The following is a 23,568-nucleotide window of genomic DNA, read 5'->3' as shown; positions in this document are numbered from 1 at the left end:
TATGCTCTGATTAAACAACATTATGACTTTACAGTGGCTTTGGAAAACATGGACAAGAATAATGAACAGAGGTAAAATCATCCACAAGTATATTTTCCAGAGACAATCATCATGAAAATATGGCATAATCATGCACCCTTTTACTTACATGATATTCATATGTAAAATATATAAAATCTGTGTTTTTTAAAAAATAGAGCCAAGCTATATATCAACTTTTCCATATGCTTTCCCCTCATTTTTCAAATCTTTTTTCTTATTTATGTATTCATTAAAAGGTATTTTTAATGCCTGTATTATGTAGAGTTTTTCCATTTTAGAAAGAGCACCCAGACCCAGAAAGGCAATTATCACATGTACTCACTCATAAGTGGTTTGAAAACATAAAGCAAAGAAAACCAGCCCACAAATCACAATCCCAGAGAACCCCGACAACAATGAGGACTCTAAGAGAGACATACATAGATCTAATCTACATGGGAAAAAGACAAGATCTCCTGAGTAAACTGGAAGCATGGCAACCTTGGGAGAGGGTCGAAGGGGAGGGGAGAGGCATAGAGAGGAGCAGAGAAAAATGAAGAGCTCAATAAAAATCAATAAAAGAAAGAGCACCATAATAGTATTTGTCATAAATCTTATTATCTATATCTACTTCTTAGAAGAAATTTAAAGGTGTATTAATATGTCACATTCGGATTAGTCAGCAGACCCATTGCTGTGACTCACTACCAGGAGTCTCTAAGGATGAACTTTGAGCAAGCATATTAAAGAACTGACACCATGTTTGCATCCCTTTCTGTCTATGTATATCCTTCTGCAGCATACATGCATCCTCCAAGCTCCCCATCATTTCCTCTAGGCCCGCGGTTCTCAATCTTCTCAAATCTTTGACCCTTTAATGCAGTTACTCATGCTGTGGTGACCGCCAACCATAAAATCATTTCATTGCTACTTCATAACTGCAACTCTGCTATCGTTATGGGTCACAATGCAAATACCCGACATGCAAGGGTATCTGCTACACAACCCCCCAAAGAGTTCACAGGTTGAGACCTGCTGCTCTAGGCAAAGGGACTATTACTGGGTTCATCTAAATGCAGTCACATGAAACTTAGCTGACCCAGATGTCTCCACTATGCATACAAAAACTACTCAATGCTTTCAAAAACACTTACTTTATCATCCTTTCATTTAAAAATGATGCATGACGGGCAACAAAAGGAGAGAAAGTACAGTCGATGGAAGCTTATGGCTATCAGATGCTATGTAAACGTATAAGTTATGTATACTGGAGATTTCTTCAAATTTTAGATTTTCTTGACACTTCAAAGTTGTAGGGAATCTTACATGCTCTCAATATAATGACAGTTTTCACGACATTATTTAGTCACACAGCCTTAACAGTCCAAATTTAAATTCTCTAGTTTACATTGTAAACCATTTCTTTGTAAGAGGTTAACAGAGTCTTCAAAATCTCTGAAGTATATGCATGCATTAATTCAGTTACATGAAGGTACACTGAAAACAGTTTTTCTCTCCTGGCCAATGAAAAGCAAAGTAAAACAAAATACATCAAAGCCTCAGTGTTATCACTGGCCATATTCACCTTAGAATCATTCAAATGCTAAGACCTCCTCTGAATTTTTGTTCAGATGAGGGCAGCCAGGACTGTGCTTTTGAGCCGCGCAGCCTGAACATCACACAACTCTGGAGGGAACAACGGGCCCCTGATCGATGTGGTTGGTACTCTCTGGAGCTGTACAGTAAGCAGTCTATGCAGCTGTACGTGGTAACCTTACAGTTAGCGCCAATAGTTCCATTTGTGTGCCCATTACTTATTTATGCATCTTTCTCTCTGGTGGGCGGTGAAACTGCAAAGTTTTAGAGCGAGGTAGTCTTTAAAGCTAACCTACTTCTTTTTCTTTTAATGAAGGAAATTCTGTAAGGAAACGATAACCAATTTTCCTGACTCCCTTCTGTCTCAGTGATCACAAGTTCTGTCTTCCCATGTCCCCGTGCACCCGCCCATCAGAAAGCAGCAGGTTACCTTGTGTGAGTAGCTGCAGGTTTCTGACTTCTTCCCGCACCTTCAGCTGGAGCACCTGCTGCAGGACGTGCTGGCGCTGGTTCTCCTGGAGGATCCCCATGCGTTCCAGCTTCTTGTCTGTGAGTCTCAGCAGGGCTCGCCCTGCGGGGGTTTAAGAAATGAAGGGAGAGGCAAGTGAGAATGGCTTGCATCTTGGCTTTGGCTTGCCACGACCAAAAAATTAAAAGTTTATAACTAAGTGCGGCTGACGTAGAACAGAGGTACAGACCCACATGGTCTATGCTGATGGATTGATGATGTGCACAGGGAAAACCTGCCTATGAAAAGAGAGCCTTGGCTTTTATGTAATAGTGGCAACCCTCAGTAGACCCAAACAATGAGGTAGGTATAAAATAGCAAACTTTAACTTGCATATTTGGGTCACCGATGACACGTTTCCATGGAAACAGTACTCTTCACTGGGTGATGGGTTCTTAGGCTGGCCAGAGGAACCTTTATGTGTAGTAATAAGAACGGCGGGGCTGCATCCCCAGCACCCCGGCTGCCTGCTAGCTTATGCCCCGAAATAACAACACACAAATTGTATTCATTTAAACACTGCTTGGCCCTTTAGCTCTAGCCCTTACTGGCTAATTCTGATATACCGATCAACCCATCTCTAATAATCTTGAGCACCAGTCTTACCAGGAAGATTCTAGCCTACGTCCATCCTGGGTCGGAGCTGAATCATGTGTGTCTCAGAGAGCAGAGCTATCACGTCTCCAGGAGAGAGGAACATGGCATCTCTGCTCTGAGGCGTCTTACCTCACTTCCTCTTCCTCCCAGCATTCTGTTCTGTTTACTCCACCCACCTATGTTCTAAGCTATGAGCCCAAGCAGTTTGTTTATTACTTAGCCAATGAAATCAACAGATGGATATATGACACTCCCACATCATTTATGGACACCCCCGCTGTAGAACTAGATGCTCTCACTAGGATTATGGGAACTCCGACAGCAATTTTTGCTTTCATGAAATACACATTTAAGGTCTGGTTTTAATCTGAAGGCATTCACTCTCTGACTCCAGCTGTGGGGAACTCTGCTCACCCCAACATTTGCTGAGGCCAAAAGGCCCCCCAAAGAGGAGGGGCAAGAGGAGACAAGGGAGGAATGGCATTGAGGAGGGCAAAAGGAGGAGAGCTGGTGCTTATGATGCCACATATCTAGGTCCTGGCGGCTCAGCATGCCAACTCCATTCCTGTCCCCAGATATCTGCATGTTTTTCTTCTACCTTGATTTTTATGAAGTCCCCAAATTATGCCCTACTGTGCATCTACCTTGAAATAAGCATACTTCATTCCCAGAGCTTACTCTGAGGGAGCTATCTTGTTAAATGCCCACAGAAGTCTTTACTCTCTTCCCACAGCCTTGGCTGCCACACCTGTAGATCTTTTATCATTTCTATCAAGAGGAAGAGACAGAAGCCGCTGCCTGTGATCAATGCCAAGTCTGTAATGTAAAGTCTTATGTCGACGCTGGAGACTGTGAGAAGCCTGCACCCATGTCTTGGGTGTGTGCTATTCTTTTCCTAAACACCACTCTGCCTTCTCTAATATTGGTGTTCAAATCTACATTAGAATTGCTTCTTAACAAACTGCAACTCTGCTTCTTTAGGAAGAAAAGAACTTAAATGTTCTATCACCTTAGAAAAGAAACCAAATAACTAGAAGGTGAAGTTAATCAAAGTTCCATCAAAGGAACAAGAAAGACCATGAATGTAGCTGCTGAATGGGCAGCCTGTGAATAGGTACAGGTGGATGGAGTTGAGCAGCTCGGAAAGTCAGTGCTATTCAATCTGCATCTTCCCTTCCCATTAACCCTTGCACAGAAGATTGGTCAAGATAAGCTAGGTTATATGCCACATATCGTGGCTAAAAATTATATGGCAAAGCTCACTGGTTTTTCCTGAATGTTTTTGTTTGTTTGCTTTTGAGACAGGTTCTTACTAAGTAGCCCATCTTGCCTTAAACTTGAAATCCTCCTGCCTTACACTCATGAGTACAGGAAATTATGGTAGGGCACTGTGCCTGGCTTTATTCTGCATGTTGACTTCCAGTCTACCTCCTTTGAACTCGGTAATCTTGATAATCAAAGCAAAGGTAGAGAAAAATGTTTAGGTATCTCATTTGACCAACAGAATGCTTGGCCTACAGTCATTTATTAGCCAGGAACAATGACATGGTCCTTCCCACTTAGAAAAAGCCAGTTGTATACTGTGACATGCTATGACTCACTTTAACCCTCTGCCCAGAAGTGAGGCGGGTAAGGCTAAGTAAGGTACACAGGCATATTGGATGGAAATATTGATGACATAATCATGGAGCATTGTCTGGGAGGAAAGTGTGTGTGTGTGTGTGTGTGTGTGTGTGTGTGTGTGTGTGTGTGTGAGAGAGAGAGAGAGAGAGAGAGAGAGAGAGAGAGAGAGAGAGAGAGAGAGAGAGATACAGCTTCTGTAGCATTCTAAAGGAAGAAGCTCCCCAGGTATAGCTAAGGGTTGGTTCCACCAGATGACGAAGGTGACCACGAAAAAGAAACAAGGAGAAAAAAGCAGACCCACTCCCTTTCCACTGCCTTCTGTAGCAAGGTCAAGTGACAACACTGGAGGATTTTATAATCTAGTTCGTGACCTTTCACGGCCAAGGAGGCTTTGTAAAAGCGAGTTGAAGTGTAAGGATGGCAAGATGGAAAAATATATCACCCAGGCAGCCCATCAAGTCTCACTACAAAGGTACAGAGAACCCCAGAGGGTGAAGTGGTCTGGCAATGCAAACAGAAGTCAGAGAGAAGAGGCCAGGAGATATGAAATCCCCACAGATTTTAGAGACTGAGAAAGACTCCAAAATTGCTTCTCTCCCACACACTCCAAAAGTCATCCTACTACAATCTTTGAGCCCCATGACACCCATTTTTGAACTTCCAGATTTCACAAATATAGTATGATAAACATGATTAATTTTAAGCCTCTGTTAGTTACAGCAGCAGTTATCCTCATGAATGGAATTGATATTGAAGAAGTCAAACACTTGGGAGAAGGGCAAGGGAACAGAAGTGTCAAGGAAATCAGGGGAATGGAGAATGTCACTATAGCCAAGTGGAAAAGATAGGACACAGGTAGGAATCAGGGTCTGAGAAGAGGCCAGGACAGTGCTCAAGAAGGCCTAGTAGGCTTGGGGAGGACTGGAGATCGACTGAATGGGAAGTGTGAGCAGTTCTGAGCAAAGGTAACCTTGGCATTATGCCAGATCTTCCCTGGATCTTCATTGCTTCTTCTGGGCAGAAAAGATTGGAGATTGGGACATGGAGAAAAGTCAAAGCAGGAAGTGATGGCGCCACAAAGCTGGGTGGAAGGTCAGGGGCGGTAAGATTCCTGGCACTGTTTTTATGACTTTTACAATTCCTAGAAGCAGCATGGAGGGAAGGAGGGCCTCAGTTCCCACTCAGGTTTCCAAGCTCGTCCACAATGGCTGGTGGCCCCTTTTATGAGCAGGAAACTAAATCACTGCTCTAGGAAAGGATGTGATGGAGGCAGGAAACCATGGTCCATTCCTGCTGTTCTATCTCCAAGAAACATCTGGGATCTACAGAAGTAATGAAATAGGTAGAACTAAAAAAGGAGGTGATTAAAATTTCCTTCTTGTTCCCCTTAATATTCTCATTCTTTCATTCCTTCGGTGCTTTCCTAAAACCCCAAACGTTGAGCTAACAGGTAACACGGTCAGATCACGGTAGGAGTTACAGAGAAAAGAGGTTGTTGCAATGACCCAACTTTTGTTAAAAAATATTCACGGGCCGGGTGGTGGTGGCACACGCCTTTAATCCCAGCACTCGGGAGGCAGAGGCAGGCGGATCTCTATGAGTTCGAGACCAGCCTGGTCTACAAGAGCTAGTTCCAGGACAGGCTCCAAAACTACAGAGAAACCCTGTCTCAAAAACAACAAAAAAAATATTCACGGGACCCCTTGAAGATGTTCACACAGCAGAATTTTGGGTGTGATGTTCCAGTAGCAACCCTGAAAGCTTCTAGTATTTCTGCATCTATCGGCTATCCATAAAGGCATGATTGTGTGTGGTTCTCTAGCGTACCTATTCCATAAACATAGGCATGATGATTAACTTCATAAGCCAACTTGACTAGACCGTGAGATAGCCAGATGCTCATTTATTATTCTGAGTGCTTCCAGATGACAGAAATATTTATGTATTTTTAAATTTCACATACATGTACTTTATTTAAACTATTCTTCCCCTTCCCTCCAACGCCTCCTGTGTACCACTCCCACCCACCCATTCTGTCTCATAATCTTATCTTTTAGAAATTATTATTATTATTGCATACATGTATTATGTAAATAAAAACATAAACACAACTTGTGTCCCTCTAGTGTAGCTACATGTGCATGCTTTAGGACTCACTACTTGGTATTAGGTCATCAGTCAGGGGACTGGTCCCAGGGGAAGACTGATTCTTCCTCTCCCAGGAATCATTAATTACCTGCCTCTCTTCATCTAGGGGCAGGGCCTTGTGAGATTTCACCAATCACAATTGGGATGTCAACTGACGTTCAGGATTTGATTAAGCACCTACGCTGCCCACCAATCAGAATTGGGACGTCAGCTGGCATTCAGGTTTTGTTAAAGCGATACACCACTGAGAGTCCATGGTGCCTCTTTCTTGTCATCTGTAGAAGACACACTTGTAGCAGATGTTCTGGTCCTTTGACTCTGACATTCTTCCCACCCCCTCTTCTGTGATGTTCCCTAAGAAAAACCTACAACAGCCACTTTCCTAAACCAGCATTTACTGATTCTTAACACTTATGCTTTTCCCCACAGAGAAGAGTTGCTCATCAAAGAAACTTTCTTTTGCAGCAGATGGGGGAGTAATACGAAAGCTACAACTGGGCAAAATGCAGAGAAAGCACTGGCCGTGGGGTGCTTGGCCTCGATTCCTATATCTACAACACAACCCCTCCACTTAAGGCTCAGAGACAGGTACTTAAAATGATAGGATGAGGCAGATTGCTTCCTATAATGTATAACAGCTCTTGCCTCTAGGCCCAAATGAGGACATGGGCTTTTCAAATCTTGAACATGATGTAAGGCATTTGATTGGAAACTGTCAAATGAAACAAACATGCAAATCTGGCCATAGTGGACGGTGGGAGCTGCATTGCTTGGTGATGAGCATGTGAACACGTGCTGTCCAAAAGAACAGCGATTTTGAGGCTGAATACCTGACCTTCCTGAAGGTTGAAGGCAGATGAGGCTTTGTTCTGGCCTTAGACAGATACCACAAACCATCAGCAGCTCAGGTGAGCAGGGACAGGAAGAACAAGTGAAGAAAAAGAACAAGTTCATAGTTTTCTCTGTTGCTATATTAAGTTACCATGTATATGGGCTCTTGACACAGCAGAAATTTCGTCCATAGAGATACGAAAACCAGAATCGCAACACAAATTTCACTGGGGCTAAAACCAAGGCGTCGTAGGGCCACATGACCCCCAGAAGCAGGCAGGGGGCAAAAATCTGGTTTTCAATTCTTTAGCTATGCCAAGGTTCCTTTGGTTGTGGCAACATCACCATAAAGTTTGCCTTCATTTCACATCACTTTCTGCATACACACACACACACACACACAGTCAACCAAGGCTAAAAGGAGCTTTGGAGCCCTGTGTGTGTGGCACAGGTGTTCATGGCCACATGGAGAAGCGAGGCTCAGTGAAAGTAGCTTCAGGCAAAGACTTAGGTCTGGACACGTCTCTGACTTGAAAGTATAGTCCTGGGTGTCCTTCAGCTTGACAGACACCATCACCAGTTTCTAAGATAATGGTTACATGCTGAAAGTGTGAATGGAAATGTCGGCGTGGGCTGTAGATGTGGCCTCAGCTTTGCTCCTATTGAGATTTCTCAGTGCCCTTTTCCTGGGAGATGCACTGAATCGCAGGGCATCTTTTCTTCTGGAAACGATCCCTCGGCTAGTCTCCAGCAAATGGTCAATATGTATTGAGTTATTTCAAATTGAAGAAAAGGCCTAGGTTATGCACTAACCAGCTATCCTCTGAGGCTAACTTTAGCCCCATTCAGAGTGAGTAGCAATCAGTGTGGTGATCATATACCCAGCATTCTTTAGCTCAACCCATTGTGCCATCACTCCAAAATGGGAATATTTAGTCCCAAGAAACAGGCCAAAGCAGAAAATAATTAAAGCATGGGGTTATGAACTAATAGATACGGATTCATATTTAGTAAGGCATGATCTGAGTTTTAGCTTCCTCAGCTTCAGACTGTGGATGAAAACTACATAGACTGTAATGACAGAATAGAATAAAACATATGCACGTTCTCTGTAACCTGGAACCGCGGGGATGATGCAAATTTGGTCTCATGGATATTCTGCTGGCTGCTACCTCTTCACAGTCACAGGACTCCTGTTCTTTCTCCTGTGACAGTGATAACAATGGCAAACATTTACTATGTGTTAAACACCATCCTAAGAGCTTTACATAGATTATCTCATTTTTAATGATTCTGTGAAAGTACTGTGTTTATCCATAGCTGATTAAGAGCCATAAAATACCTAAAAGCTCTATGTCTTATTAAGAAGCTGCAGATTTGGGAGCCTCTAACTGAGTGCTGGGGAATTCTTCACATGACCCTCATATTCTCCTTGTGGTGGGTGGAATTACAATGCCCCCCACCAACACCCCCCCCCCCCGGCCAGGCTCTGGATTTGATAACTTGGTTCCCAGTCGGCAGCACCATTTAGGAAGGTTTAGGAGGCAGCGCTATTTAGGAAGGTTTGCCAGGAGAAATGCATCATTGGAAGTGGGCTTTGAGGTTTCTCATCCAAGGACCATTTCCAGTTCGCTATCTCTGCTTCTTGCCTGGGGTGAGAGATGCGAATTCTCAGGAGTTCCTTCCACTAGGCCTACCTGCTGCCACTCTTCCCTGACATGCTGAAGATGGACTCTTTCCTCTGGAATGATAAGCCCCAAATGAACTCTTTTTTTTTCTCTAAGTTGCTTTGGCCATAGTGTTTTAACAGAAAAATAGAAAGGTAACGAATACACGCACCAAGCCTGTTTCTGCTAGTTCTTGCACAGTGATTGGGTTGGGTGAATTGGAGGGTCTGTGAACAGTCACCATCTCTAAGGGTTGAAGGAAAAAGGGGACAGTGACAGAGGATGGGGGTGGCAGCTGTGACAGCTGCTACTGAACAGATTCATCTAGTCATTTATCACAGACTATACGCATATCATAGATTGAACTTGTTCTTCTACAAAGAACTAGGAAGTCAGTGAAAAAGATAAATTTCACTTCAGTTACAATCACTTTTTGTTTGTTTGTTTGTTTGTTTTTTGGGAGCCCATGCACATGGTACCTTATGGTATTTCAATGGACTTTGAGCAAAGAACAGAAGTCACTGAGGTGATTAGGAGGAGGAAGGGAATTCAAGGCCTAGGAATCAGACTCTGAGAAACAGAAAGGTATATTTAGGATCTCTGAGAATCTCTCACTGCTGGGTATGTGGAGTACAGAAGGTGGGAAGGAAAGAAGGAAGGAAAGGAGGGGGAGGTGAAAGGCAGGCAGGCACCTGTGGGTCCTCTGTGCTTCTCAGGCAACTCTTGGTCTCAGTTTCCCCCTTTCCCCCTCCAACAATACAAGAGAACACTTGGGGTGGAGGGAATGGGGTTTGTGTAGTCACAAGCCCCAATCAAGACCATCCTCACCTCCATTGCTTTTGTCTCTATGGCTTTCCTATCCATCCCCGTAAGAGAACTCCTATTTCACATTTTGGGAGCTGCTTTCTCCTTTGGGGAAACTTTGACAATTAAAAAAAGAATTCCCCTGTAGGATTTTTCAGTTCTTAAGAAAACTGGCACTTTCTTGCTTATGTGTTTATTTTTATTTCGTGTTTCTTGCCCACACCGCTCATGCTCCGTGAATACAGGGTTTCACTGAGGTTTTCAAGCACCTAACCAGAGTGTGACTCCATTCTGGCACTAAATAAATATTTGTTAAATTACTGTGGCGTGGATGTGACTCAGACAGAGCAAATATAAGTTCCTTACTGAAATTGTCCTGGTTGTCAAGAGGAAAGTTCCCTTTCCTTCTGAAACCATCTCCCAAAGTATAAAACAATACTAGATTTTCCCTTGGTGGTGGCCTGTGTTGTCCTATGCAGAGAATTGACCAGGGAATTAACTCAACAGTGAGCAAAGCTGAGGAAGTCATAGATGAGAAATAGGAGACGGAGAGGAAGCAGGTGGGGGTGGGGCGAAGACGATGTTATTTGATTTTCCCCAGCGCTGCCTTGCCTGAGGTCAGACACCCTGAGTTTCTCAGTTACAAAAGTCAATATGAGATGAGGGGAGGGAGCTGAGTTGGTTGAATGGTGAGTGACGGATTTTATTTCACGTGTCAATGTCCATTAAGCGGCCACTGATTCCTTGTTCCCTCCTGAAGAAATGACATCACATGTAGGTGCATCAAAACCATAGGGCTCTGGCATTTTATACGAGTCTGTCATTGGGCAGTGTTGGCCTTTGAATTATGAGCCCTTAAAATGCATTTGGAATTCACCTTAAATTTGACCATATACTTCAGTCTGCTCCACGTGCCCACAGGGTCCTGTCCTCCTTATCCAATCACACCAGAGGTCACAAATCCTAACGCTTTGATTGCTAGGATAACGCGATTGGGAGAAGAGCAGCTCCAAGGGACCTTTGAAATTAGTTGGGCTGCACAGTTTGATTTTTCTGGTAAAACAGATTATTTCAATCCTTTTTTTTTTTTGCTCTGTAAAAGTACAGTTAGAATATGGGCCAACTATTGTTACTGCTTCTGTTTTAAGTTATAGATAACTGAAAATTTATGAGTTTTATGAAATATACCAGTTTAAAATTTACCTATGTTTTTTGCACTGCTAGAGTCAAACAAATAATATGTGTGGGTCATCTTTGGCTCACAAGTGGACACTTTAAATGTCTTGCCTTCCAACACCCTTCCCTCATTATGCCTCTCTTTTTTCCAGTGGACAAGAATTCGAATGGCATTTTCTCTTTCAGCTGACTGTAGGAATAGAGTCTGGGCTTTGCCACTGCCTTCTGTGCAGCCCACTCTAAACAGATAGTTCACTGTGTCTAAGAGTAGGTTAAGGGCCTTTAGGGTTTTTTTTTATTACCTAACGATACACTGCAAATTTATCTCCCTAACGCCACAGCCCAATAGCCCTGATTTCTTAAAGATGATAACAACCCCCCTAGTAGCATCACAAGCAAGGATTCAAAGGTTAGCTAACTCATTGGCAAAAAGTCAAGACCAATACACCTCCTCTCCCTTCTATCTGACAGCACAGCCCACTGCTTGTCCTGGTCCTTCACTTGGAGAGACGCAGAATGACTGGCACCTGATTGCATGCTTTTCTTTGGGCTGAGGAAGAGAAGGGTTAATGGAAATTTGCACTGCGGCTAACTGTAAGTAATTTACTGGGCTGATGGGAGCTGCATATTATAATTTTTAACCAGTCTTAGGTAGAAAGCCTGTTTTAGGCAGTCTACTTTTTTGGCTGACTATATTCAGGTGCTGATGATGTTAATAGGAGGGAATTGGAATAATATTAATTTCCATCTAAAATATAAATTCAGAAAGAAACTACTTATAGTACCTTTCAAACTGAGTAAAAACATGGTCCTGTTATTTTTAGCCTCTTGAAAAGTTGAATTTTTTATTTTGCTAATTGCAGTTAGCAAATCATCTCCAAAAATTATTTTTAAAAATCCCTTAAAACATTTTTTTGGGGGCGCTTGTTTTAGTCTCTGAGAAGACTCCGTAATAACTTACTTCAGAGCAGCCAGTGGGGTTTTTATTTATTATTATTTAGTTAGTTAGTTTAAGCAAGGAAGGAAGTCTCATACCAACCTAATGGGGGTTATAGCTGAAGATTCATGGTACAATAAACAGCCTTCAAGGTCTTTCTGCTTTTGACGGGCAAACCAAACCTCACAGTACATGTGCTTTTATTTGTCAGTAATCGTCTGCAGTGTGAGAGTCTTTGTTGATCGGGTGCCACCAGGTGAAGGATGCCTTGCAATCTTGGCATGTTTCAAAATTAATTATTAAGAAGTGTGTGAGATGCCTACTGACAAGCATTTCCCCCTGCTCAACAATCTGCTTACAGCCATAGCTACAACAGTCAAACACATAGAGCTTTTGTGTATTGAAAAGAACAGGAACAGGGCATGTTAGGGTCAACAAATTAATTAACGTGAAATAGCACCCATGGCCAAAGACACATTTAAATCTTGGTTGTAAGGTAACTTTCACTTTATTTTAAAATTGGAGAGATTCATTTTATCTTATACATTTGTTGGTGCATGTCTGTGTGCACAGATGTACATGTGTACATGTGTGTGTGGTAGTTATTCAAATGTATGTATATGTGTGTCAATGTCAGAGGAAAGCCTCAGTCCTTCCCCGATGACATTGACCCCTTTTCAAAGTTTTGGAGACAAGCTCCCTCATTGGCCTGGATCTCATCAACTAGGCTAGACTAGACACTCAGAAAGCACCACGGATTTGCTCATCTCTGCATTCTCAGTGTTGGGATTACTAGCACAATGTCCAGTTTTTATTATTATTTTAACATGTGTTCATAATATTGAACTTAATTCCTCATACTTTCAAGGCAAAACTTTATCTACTAAATTACCTGTGAAGTCCTCCTTACCTTTTTGTTTTCTCAAAATTTCATCAGTATTAGGATTAGGAAGTGACTGTTGGTCTAATTTCTTGTATGTACAACAGCAGAAACAGAAAGTGTTCTGGCTTTCACAGTGCTTATGCAAGGTCATCAAGTCAGTAAAAATGAGCAACTAGAAATCTCTAAGAAAAAGAAAAAGGCCTTGAATTCGGAGGACAGGACTAATCTAGATTACCCAGTTTTTAGCTGCACAGCACAGGTTCAGCACTTGGCTCCAGGTTTCAGGTTCTTGACCTGGAATGATAGTCTTCCCCCTCCCGCCTTGTTGTGCTGTCAAGAAATCACTTCAGTCAGCAGTCTTGTTTTTTCCCTCCAGGAACCTTACCTCAGGAAAGGGAAAACAATCCACCCTAGACTGTGAGGGGAGCTGTGTAAGTCCTACCCAAACTATGGCAGACACCTGAAGGGCAGGACTCTGACAAATACCTGGAGACCATGCACAAGAAGCAAGGCTGCACAGGGAGAAACAAAATCTATTTTTTAAAAACATGTAAAAATCTCAAAAAGACATCATGATAGGCAGTGCTCTTGACCCTTGGGTGACTGTCTTGTGTGTCTTAGGACACTAAAAGGTAGCTGTCTTGTGTAATTTAGGACACTCTCTACAAAATCTCTGGCTTTTCAGCTAACAATGTCTTCCCACCTGTGCCAATTAAAAATGCCTACAAATTCTCAGCAAGTATCTGATGGAGGACAAAGTTGGCCCTTTGTGAAGGACCACAGATCTAGATGTTTGCTGTTGTTAACCAACTGCTTCTGAAAATGCCCATATAAAAGGCAGATACCCTCAGAATTTAGTCTTAAGACTTATGTGAATGAGGAGGCAAACCAACATAGAAAGCTGTGTCAGAAAGTTAATAATTTATTCACACCAATTTCATCCATGGCACTACCCTAGGATGGAGTCTTAATCTCAGTCTTACAGGAGAGAAAAATGCTGCTGCTGGAGATGTACACAGTTAAAAAACAATGTGAACAAACAGCAGAATAGGGATTCCAATTTAGCTCTAGTAAAAACTTCCCTATTTTTGATCTTGGACATCTTTGCGTATAAGAGAACATTTCAATGGAAATATAGCTTGAAGGGCCTCGTGAATGGAAGAGTAATGGAAGTTGACTCAAGTTTAATTATGGCTAGAAGAATGAATTAATTGATTGAATTTCATCTTTACAATGCCAAATCCAAATCTGAAATTAGACCAAAACCTTCGCTTTTTTCCAACTTCCTCTTTTATTCAACTTATTTTGCCTTGATTTCTGTTATTGTTTGTTCGTGATCATTACAGCTTGAGCTTCCTATGAAATGTAATGCTCATCTTACTCGCTTGTACTCACAGAGAATGGAGTGCTATTCAGAACAATACTTTGCAATTCTTTGAGGTTGGAGGACCGACACACAATAGTTTGTTCTAGAATACTAACTCTAGTGCAGCCGTGGTGCCGCATTGCTTTCTTTTAGCTTCACTTTAGATAGTGTTTTCAATTTTGGGTTTAATCCTATTTCTTGCTGTGTTTGCAGAGACCTGATGTTAGAGAGAAGAGCCTGGGCATTGAGCATGATGCCTACAAAGGCTGGCTCTATGAACATGCATAATTTACTAAATGCTGCTGAGTCACAATTTCCACTTCTGTAAAGTAGGATTGACTTTAATTGCCTTGGTTTTTTTTTCTGCTAATGTATAATAAAATATCATTCTCCTTTATATAATAAATTACATAAAAATATAAATTTCTAAATTTAAAAGTGCCTAGCATAATACTTGATGCCATACGTTTATTTCCAGGTAAGCACTGTATAACAGTAGGCCTTACATAGGGTTTGCTGTTCCATTTCCTGTTTCATCACTAGGACCATGCTCTTCTTCTCTTCTCACCCCTGGGCTTGCTTTTGGTGAAGTAACTCCAGTGCTCAGCAGTGAATAGGTATTCATTCAAGTTTGACTGAGTAAATGGATAACTTTGTGTGAAAAGGAGAAAATACCATCTCCAAAAGGAGATGAAGAAAGGTGAAGGGGATTGTCCAAACATACATGGTGAACACATGTCAGAGCAGAGACTAGAACCAACATGCCACTATTAGGAAGGCTACAGCTGCTTAATTAGGTCATTATTTGAAAATGAATGTGTGAGCTATTAGGCCAGAGGCTGAGTAAGGGCCCAGAATGCAATCCATGTAGTCTAGGCCCATATTTACAGCTCCACAGGGAAAACAATAAAAAACAAAAACATGACTTAGATAAAGACATCATTTTAAAACAGAAAAGAAAGAATATATGGGGCTTTTCATAAGAAAAATATAAGCAGTCCTAAATATGAATAGGGTGTAGTGAAAGCAAAATTGAAGGAAGCACCTTTTACCCATCTTCCGAAGAGACAGATAGTGGGGGTGTTAAGGTGATAGTTTGGGCGGGGGAAGGAAATACATGTAAATGCTAATGGAATACAGGCTTCAAATTAAAACACGAAATCCAGTGAGCCTGACACATGGAATTTGATAAGAGCTTGGATTTGAGAGGGGGAGGGGAGCTAGCTGAAGGCAACATCCTTCATGGTCTTGGAGGCAGATGAAGGGTCTTGTTATTCACTTTACAGTCAATAATTGCACTGCAGAGCCAGCACAGAGTTTTTAATATGAGAATGACATGATGACATTTATACTCAAAATTCTTTCTGGCTTCTCACAAATAATCTCCATGGAGGACATACATAATGACAGGAAGTAAAGAAAATTAGCTGGGAAATGGGAACTTTTGCTGAGCTGATAGATCATGGCTTCCAGCAGAAGCGCTGATGATAGGAAGATGGGTGTAAAGGAGAAATAAATACATGTAGAACCAGAATAACTGGTCAAAGACGAAGGACCTGAATCAACTTGTAAGGGTTGTCACACGTGGTCTGTTTAGGAGCTCTGGTTAAAGGCCCAAACCCATTTGTTGACATGGGAATGACTGAGTGAGCAGGTATGACAGCAAACAGCAGTCATGGTGGTTTTGATGTCTAATATGAATAACCCTTGTCTATGACAGGGTCAACAGAGGGGTCGAGTAGGCAGGCAGTTATACAGAATAGAGCTCCAAAGAGAAGACAGGTCTTGGGATTTTGTTTGGGTGACCTTGTGGGAAAGCTGACATCTGAATCCCTGAGCAAAAAGAAGGTAAGTGTGAAACGAGAAGAGGTCCCATTTCTCACACCCCAGATATTTGGGCCTACTAGGATATTCTTGAAGAGTGATTGGAGATATGGAAAGAAACCTGAATGAATGAGACACTGGGTGATGTTTCCAAAACTGTCCCTTTATTTAATGTTGGGGATCTAGCTAAGAGAGTCACTACAGCATATCTTGAGGCCTGAGGTCCTGGAAGGAGAGAAACTCTGCATTTCTGGATTGTATGTTAAATCTTCTGTGTCCAGGACACACTGTAACAGCTTTTCTCTCAGGTGAAATGTCTTTTGTTTGGCCCAATAGGCAAAGGTAAAAGTGTCATATAGAAGCAGACCCTTAAACTTTTGACACCACCATTGTTAATACAATAAAGACATCACCATAAACAATAATTTATCAAGTAATTATGATACTCTGGGTGTAGCTTTCATCAATTTTTCATTCTTTATTATCTTCATTTTCTGTGATCTTTGCAGTTATCTTCTGAGTTGGTTGAATTATTATCCTCATCTTTAAAATGAGTAAAATGGGGTCTGACAATTTAAATAATACGATTATGATCCCAGAGACAGCAAGGAATGGTAAGATTTCAAGTGATTAGCTTTTCATCTCTCCAGCTTACCTTCTCTACCCTCTCAGCTGTCTAGACTTTCTCCGCACAATCAAAGAGAGACTTTTAAAAGAGGAGGATCCTCTTGTGTCTTTTTATTTCTAGTTCTCATTAGACTACCATCAACTCTATTTAAATACAATTTTAAAATGTCAAAGATTTACTGGACCAAGTAGCCCAGAGGTATTGGGAGAGATGGGTTGCAGAGAGAAGAGGAACTAAAAAAAGACAAAGAAACTTTGTAAGTGCTGGACATAGTCATTAAATTAATGCTGCTGGTGGTATCCTAGCAGGAATATTCATAGATGCAATCAACAAATTATATATGTAATAGATGTGCAATTCATTGTGCACCAGTTGTACTTAAAGCTGGAGAAATAGAGGGAATAAATAGTTAAGGAAAGAGTGGAATACAGGGAAAGGTGAAAGGAACAAAACCAGAGAGAAGAAACCATATAATTGAGACCAAATCAAACCACACTTTGCAATGATAATTGGTTCTACTGATTGCTCACGGGCCTCATGCTGTGACACAGACCTTCCTTCTGGACTGAGGAACTTCCCAGCTGTTCCTAAGTAGTGTCTTCCCACTTGTCAGTCATTCTTGTAAGTTTCTTCCGCTAAAAGGAATTACCTTGACCAGCATTGACCTTGACCCTTTTCCTGAGAATAACCTGCATCTAGTGAAATGGGCATAGAAAGGTACCAGCCTAGCCCTTCCTAGTACTCTATCCCAGTATGCATGGACACATTAATAGTTTCATCTTGCTTAGGGAGCATTGGCAAAACCACTCTTCAAATTCATTTTTATTCTCTGGAAACACGGCTTACTGACAGTAGAGGCAGTGACCCAGCGGCATGCTGGGTGATACAGTGGAACTATGTGGGCTGTTTTAAAATGACCACAAGTACCATGTAATGTTTAAGCTAGTGATTGTGCTGGCAACTCTTTTCCCCCCAAACAGGATAATTCCAGCTCCAAATCTCTCCAAGGGCATGACTGAGGCCCTCCCATGTCTGAATCATACCCCAACTCCTACCTCTACCCCATCTTGCTGATGTCAACTTCCTCCCAGGTGCTGAGTATGAGCATACTCTGTGATGGTTTCTATTGAGCATCAACTTGACAGGATCTAGAACCACTCTGTAGATAAGTTCTGGATATTTCTGTCAGAGATTTTAGGTTGACTGATGTAGGAACACCTACCGAAGCACCAGACTGAATGAAAAGGAGAAAGCAAACTGAATACTAGCATTCGCTGCCCTTTGCACCTTGACTTTGATTGCCAGATGACAAGCTGCCTCGGGCTGTGCTGCTGTGCTTTTGGGGTGGAGTGGACCCCGCAACTGTAAACCAAAATAAATCCTTAAGTTGCTTTTGTCCTGATTATTTTGTCCCTGGTTACTTTGTCAAAGTAATGCAAAGAGTAAGGAATTCCCCTGATATTAGCATGGGAAGCTTGGGTGTTGTGGTGTGAATGAGAATGGCCCCCAATAAGCTCATGTATTTGAAGGTTAGGAGGTGTGGCCTTCTTGGAGTGGGTGTGGTTTTGTTGGATGAGGTGTGGCCTTGGGGATGATATATCACTGAGGGTGGGCTTTGGGGTATCAAAAGCTCACACCATGCCCCCTCCTTCCTCCCTCTATCTACCTTCTCTCAGTTACTAGCACCATGCCTATTTGGTTCTTGCTATGATGGTGATGGACTAACCCTCTGAATCTGGAAGCAAGCCCTCAATGAAATGCTTACTTTCATTAAGAGAGATTGCCTTTCTTGGTGTCCTTTGGTCATAGGGTCTGTTGACAGTAATAGAATAGTAACTAAGACATCTGTTCTATGTCTGCTTCCTAGGGAAGTCACACCCTGACTGGGGTTTATAGGGTGGAAAGGCATCAACTGACTCCTGAACACAAATGTTCATATTGTGGGTGGTGACTTCAAGACAGACCAGATGGTTCTGTGGTGCCATTAAACATGTTTTTGGGTCATCCGACTCTACAGTTAGCTGTATGTAGAAGGAATAAAAATGAATTTGAATAGTGGCCTTGCTAATACATAATTAGTCAGACAAAACTGGTAAAAATTCTATGTGAATATCCTCAATTGGTTTTTATAAGTGTTCATTTTCCTTCAAACATTTTGAGTACTCTGTAATTGGAGTGTAGTATGTATTTGTGCACTGGGTAAGTCATAAGTACATACAGAAACATGTGCACAGGTACATGTTCATAAGTACTTACATACAATGTATGTGACTGAGAGGTTCTTTTTTTTTTCTTTTCCAGGTCTGAGAAAAAAAATGCTTGCTATGAATTAGTCTACCAGGTTCTCACAAGTGAGCACCATTACTTTCCTCTCATTCTCTAGATGTGAAAGTTAAGGTCACATAGTGAAGTCTGAAGACAAAGACTTTCTAGCTGGAGGAGTGATGGAGGAAGGTCATTGGTTAAATTAAAAGAAACTGCTTGGCTCTCATTGGTTAGGAGATAGGTGGGAGGAGTAAACAGAACAAAACGCTGGGAGGAAGAGGAAGTGAGGTCAGACTCAACAGCTCTCCTCTCGGGAGCAGACACCTCAGAGAGAGACGCCATGCTCCTGGCTCCTGGGCAGACACACGCGATGAAGCTCTGAAGCTCCGACCCAGGATGGACTTAGGCTAGAATCTTCCCGGTAAGACCGGTGCTACACAGATGATAAGAAATGGGCTAGTCCAGGTGCGAGAGTTAGCCTAGAAGAGGCCAGGTAGAAATGAGCCAAGCAGTGATTAAATGAATACAGTGTCTGTGTAATTATTTCGGGGCATAAGCTAGCCAAGCAGGCAGCTGGGGTATTGGGGACGCAGCCCCGCCGCTCAGCTCATATTACTACAGAGGAGTTAATGTTTTTAGGTCAGCTGTAGGACCACTCAATGTGAAATCGTATCCTTTTAACCACTCTACTGAAATGAACATGCTTTTGAGTAAGAACTTTTTCTTAGTTTAGAGAGTAACAAAAACAAGCGACTTGTTGATTTCTCATTTGAGTAAAACTCAGTTTTTGTATAATGAGTTTCTTTCCATCAGGAGACACTTGGATATAAATAAAAGTCACACTCCTCAAAGTAGCATGGACATGTCACCCTGCCCTGTGTCCCTGGCAGTACTGCACCGGCTCCACAATTGAAATGAGTTTGCTTTTACAATGGAAATGCCTCCCTTTGTATGCAGAGCAATGGAGCATAGCAGAACACAAGCCTTCTGCTAAAAAAAAAATCTGTAAATCAACACTCTGCACCCTGGTGTGGCTGTTAGAACATATACCCTCACAAGCCAGGAGACAGCCCTGTCAAAGGAAGGGCTTGTTCCAATGAATACTGATCAGCTGCTAAAAACAGAACTGAGCTTGAGAAAACATCTTATAGCTGATAAACGTATTGCCACCATAACATTGACAGCTTGAATTCAATGAAAACTATATTGGTTAAATTAAGTCCTCTACATAAAGATGTCAAATGTTACAACTTCTCTATTACAGTGAGGAATCGCTTTGGAATGTGCCTAAACTGAAGAAAGAGGAGAAACCGCCTTTGGAATGACTTTACAGAATTGTTATGTCTAAAGTCATAAATCTCTAATGGAACATCAAGTTTTGTTTGTTTTGGGTTGGACTTTATGGTGGCACATCATCCTGACTCAAGGCATCATGGGCCGTTGCTGTAATTTGTCTCTAACGGAAAGAATGCAAGTGTTTGAAGGGCATGCTCCTAGCACTCTCTCCTATTTATAGAAATAATTAGGGTATTGTTGAAAATTAGAATTTCTTTTTTTTTAATTGAGAAAAGGAAAAAAAACAAGTTTCCACCTCCTCCCAGCCTCCCATTTCCCTCCCCCTCCTCCCACTCTTCTCCCCTTCCCCCCACTCTTCTCCCCTCCCCCCACTCCTCTCCCATCCCTCTCCAGTCCAAAGAGCAGTCAGGGTTCACTGCCCTGTGGTAAGTCCTAGGTCCTCCCCCCTCCATCCATATCTAGGAAGGTGAACATCCAAACTGGCTAGGCTCCCACAAAGCCAACACATTACGTAGGATCAAAACCCCGTGCCATTGTCCTTGGCTTCTCATCAGCCCTCATTGTTCGCCATGTTCAGAGAGTCCAGTTTATCCCATGCTTTTTCAGTCTCAGTCCAGCTGGCCTTGGTAAGCTCCCAATAGATCAGCTCCACTGTCTCAGTGGGTGGGTGCACCCCTCGTGGTCCCAACTTCTTTGCTCATGTTCTCCCTCCTTCTGCTCCTCATTGGGACCTTGGGAGCTCAGTCGAGTGCTCCAGTGTGGGTCTCTGTCTCTATGTCCATCCATCACCAGATGAAGGTTCTATGATGATATGCAAGATATTCGTCAGTATTGCTATAGGATAGGGTCATTTCAGGTTCCCTATCCTCAGCTGCCCAAGGAACTAACTGGGGACCTCGGCTTGGGCTCCTGGGAGCCACTCTAGGTTCAAGTCTCTTGCCAACCCTAAGGTGGCTCCCTTAACTAAGAATTGTGCTTCCGTGCTCCCCTATCCAACCTTCCTTTATCCCAATCCTCCATTTTCCCCAAGTTCCCCCCATCCTCCCCTTCTCCGTTTTCTCTCCACATCTCCCCTTACCGCCATCCCACCCCACCCCCAAGATCCCAATTTTCTCCCCGGCAATTTTGTCTACTTCCCATATCCAAGAGGATAACTATATGTTTTTCCTTGGGTTCACCTTCTTATTTAGCTTCTTTAGGATCACCAATTGTAGACTCCGTGACCCTTATTAATGGCTAGAAACCAACTATGAGTGAGTACATCCCATATTCATCTTTTTGGGTCTGGGTTACCTCACTCAGGATAGAGTTTTCTATTTCCATCCATTTGCATGCAAAATTCGAGAAGTCATTGTTTTTTACCGCAGCGTAGTACTCTAATGTGTAGATATTCCACACTTTCTTCATCCATTCTTCCATTGAAGGGCATCTAGGTTGTTTCCAGGTTCTGGCTATTACAAATAATGCTGCTATGAACATAGTTGAACAAATGCTTTTGTCATATGATAGGGCATCTCTTGGGTATATTCCCAGGAGTGGTATTGCTGGGTCCAGGGGTAGGTTGATCCCAAATTTCCTGAGAAACAGAAACACTGATTTCCAAAGTGGTTGCACAAGTTTGCATTCCCACCAGCAATGGATGAGGGTACCCCTTCCTCCACAGCCTCTCCAGCAAAGGCTATCATTGGAGTTTTTTATTTTAGCCATTCTGACAGGTGTAAGATGATATCTCAAAGTTGTTTTGATTTGCATTTCCCTGATGGCTAAGGAGGTTGAGCATGACCTTAAGTGTCTTTTGGCCATTTGAACTTCCTCTGCTGAGAATTCTCTGTTCAGTTCAGTGCCCCATTTTTTAATTGGGTTAATTAGCATTTTAAAGTCTAGTTTCCTGAGTTCTCTATATATTTTGGAGATCAGACCTTTGTCTGTTGCGGGGTTAGTGAAGATCTTCTCCCAGTCAGTAGGTTGCCTTTGTGTCTTAGTGATAGTGTCCTTTGCTTTACAGAAGCATCTCAGTTTTAGTAGGTCCCATTTATTCAATGTTGCCCTTAATGTCTGTGCTGTTGGGGTTACACATAGGAAGCAATCTCCTGTGCCCATCTGTTGTAGGGTACTTCCCACTATCAGGTTCAATGTGTTCTGACTGATAGTGAGGTCTTTAATCCATTTGGACTTGAGTTTTGTGCACGGTGATAGATATGGATCTATTTTCATTCTTCTACAGGTTGACATCCAGTTATGTCAGCACCATTTGTTGAAGATGCTTTCTTTCTTCCATTGTATACTTTTGGCTCCTTTATCAAAAATGAGGTGTTCATACGTTTGTGGGTTAAAATTCGGGTCTTCTATACGATTCCATTGGTCGACTTCTCTGTTTTTATGCCAGTACCACACTGTTTTCATTGCTGTAGCTCTGTAATAGAGTTTGAAGTCAGGGATGGTAATGCCTCCAGAAGATTCTTTATTGTATAGGATTGTTTTGGCTATCCTGGGTTTTTTGTTTTTCCATATAAAGTTGATTATTGTCCTCTCAAGATCAGTGAAGAATTTTGATGGGACCTTGATGGGGATTGCATTGAATCTATAAATTGCCTTTGGCAGAATTGCCATTTTTCCTATGTTGATCCTCCCAATCCAAGAGCAAGGGAGGTCCTTCCATTTTCTGGTATACTCCTCAATTTCTTTCTTCAATGCCTTAAAGTTCCTGTCGAATAGATCTTTCACTTCCTTGGTTAGAGTTACCCCAAGATATTTTATGCTGTTTGTGGTCATCATGAAAGGTGAAGCTTCTCTGATTTCCCTCTCTGCTTCCATATCCTTTGTGTATAAGAGGGCGACTGATTTTTTTGGAGTTGATCTTGTATCCTGCCACATTACTAAAGGTGTTTATCAGCTGTAGGAGTTCTTTGGTGGAGTTTTTGGGGTCGCTTATGTACACTATCATATCATCTGCAAATAACGAAAGTTTCCCTTCTTCCTTTCCAATTCGAATCCCCTTGATCCCCTTATGTTGTCTTATTGCTATTGCTAGAACTTCAAGCACTATATTGAAGAGGTATGGCGAGGGTGGACAGCCTTGTCGTGTTCCTGAGTTTGGTGGGATGGCTTTGAGTTTCTCTCCATTTAATTTGATGTTAGCTGTCGGCTTGCTGTATATAGCTTTTATTATATTTAGGTATGACCCTTGTATCCCTAATCTCTCCAACACTTTTATCATAAAGGGATGTTGAATTTTGTCAAATGCTTTTTCAGCATCTAATGAAATGATCATATGGTTTTCTTCTTTCAGTTTATTTATATGATGGATTACATTGATAGATTTTCGTATGTTGGACCAGCCCTGCATCCCTGGGATGAAGCCTACTTGATCATAATGGATAATTTTTCTAATGTGTTCT

The 23,568-nt window shown here is 42.0% G+C and overlaps 1 protein-coding gene across 4 annotated transcripts in view; it reads right to left on the bottom strand.

Annotated features, from left to right (window-relative positions):
• Positions 1-23,568, bottom strand: part of Samd12 (sterile alpha motif domain containing 12) — a 389,695-nt gene that overhangs the window by 171,167 nt on the left and 194,960 nt on the right. For all 4 annotated transcript variants that reach the window (XR_012909646.1, XR_012909647.1, XM_075961022.1 and 1 more), the window contains exon 4: positions 2,048-2,188. Coding sequence is in view for 2 of the 4 variants with exons in the window: in XM_075961022.1 (XP_075817137.1) it covers positions 2,048-2,188 (141 nt within the window). In the remaining 2 variants the exon portion in view is untranslated. The remainder of the gene's footprint in view (positions 1-2,047; positions 2,189-23,568) is intronic.

Source organism: Microtus pennsylvanicus, chromosome 2 (assembly GCF_037038515.1).
Source record: "Microtus pennsylvanicus isolate mMicPen1 chromosome 2, mMicPen1.hap1, whole genome shotgun sequence".
Classification (NCBI taxonomy): Eukaryota; Metazoa; Chordata; class Mammalia; order Rodentia; family Cricetidae; genus Microtus; species Microtus pennsylvanicus.
The sequence above is the reverse complement of the archived record's forward strand: the minus strand, read 5'-3'. Positions and strand labels throughout refer to the sequence as shown.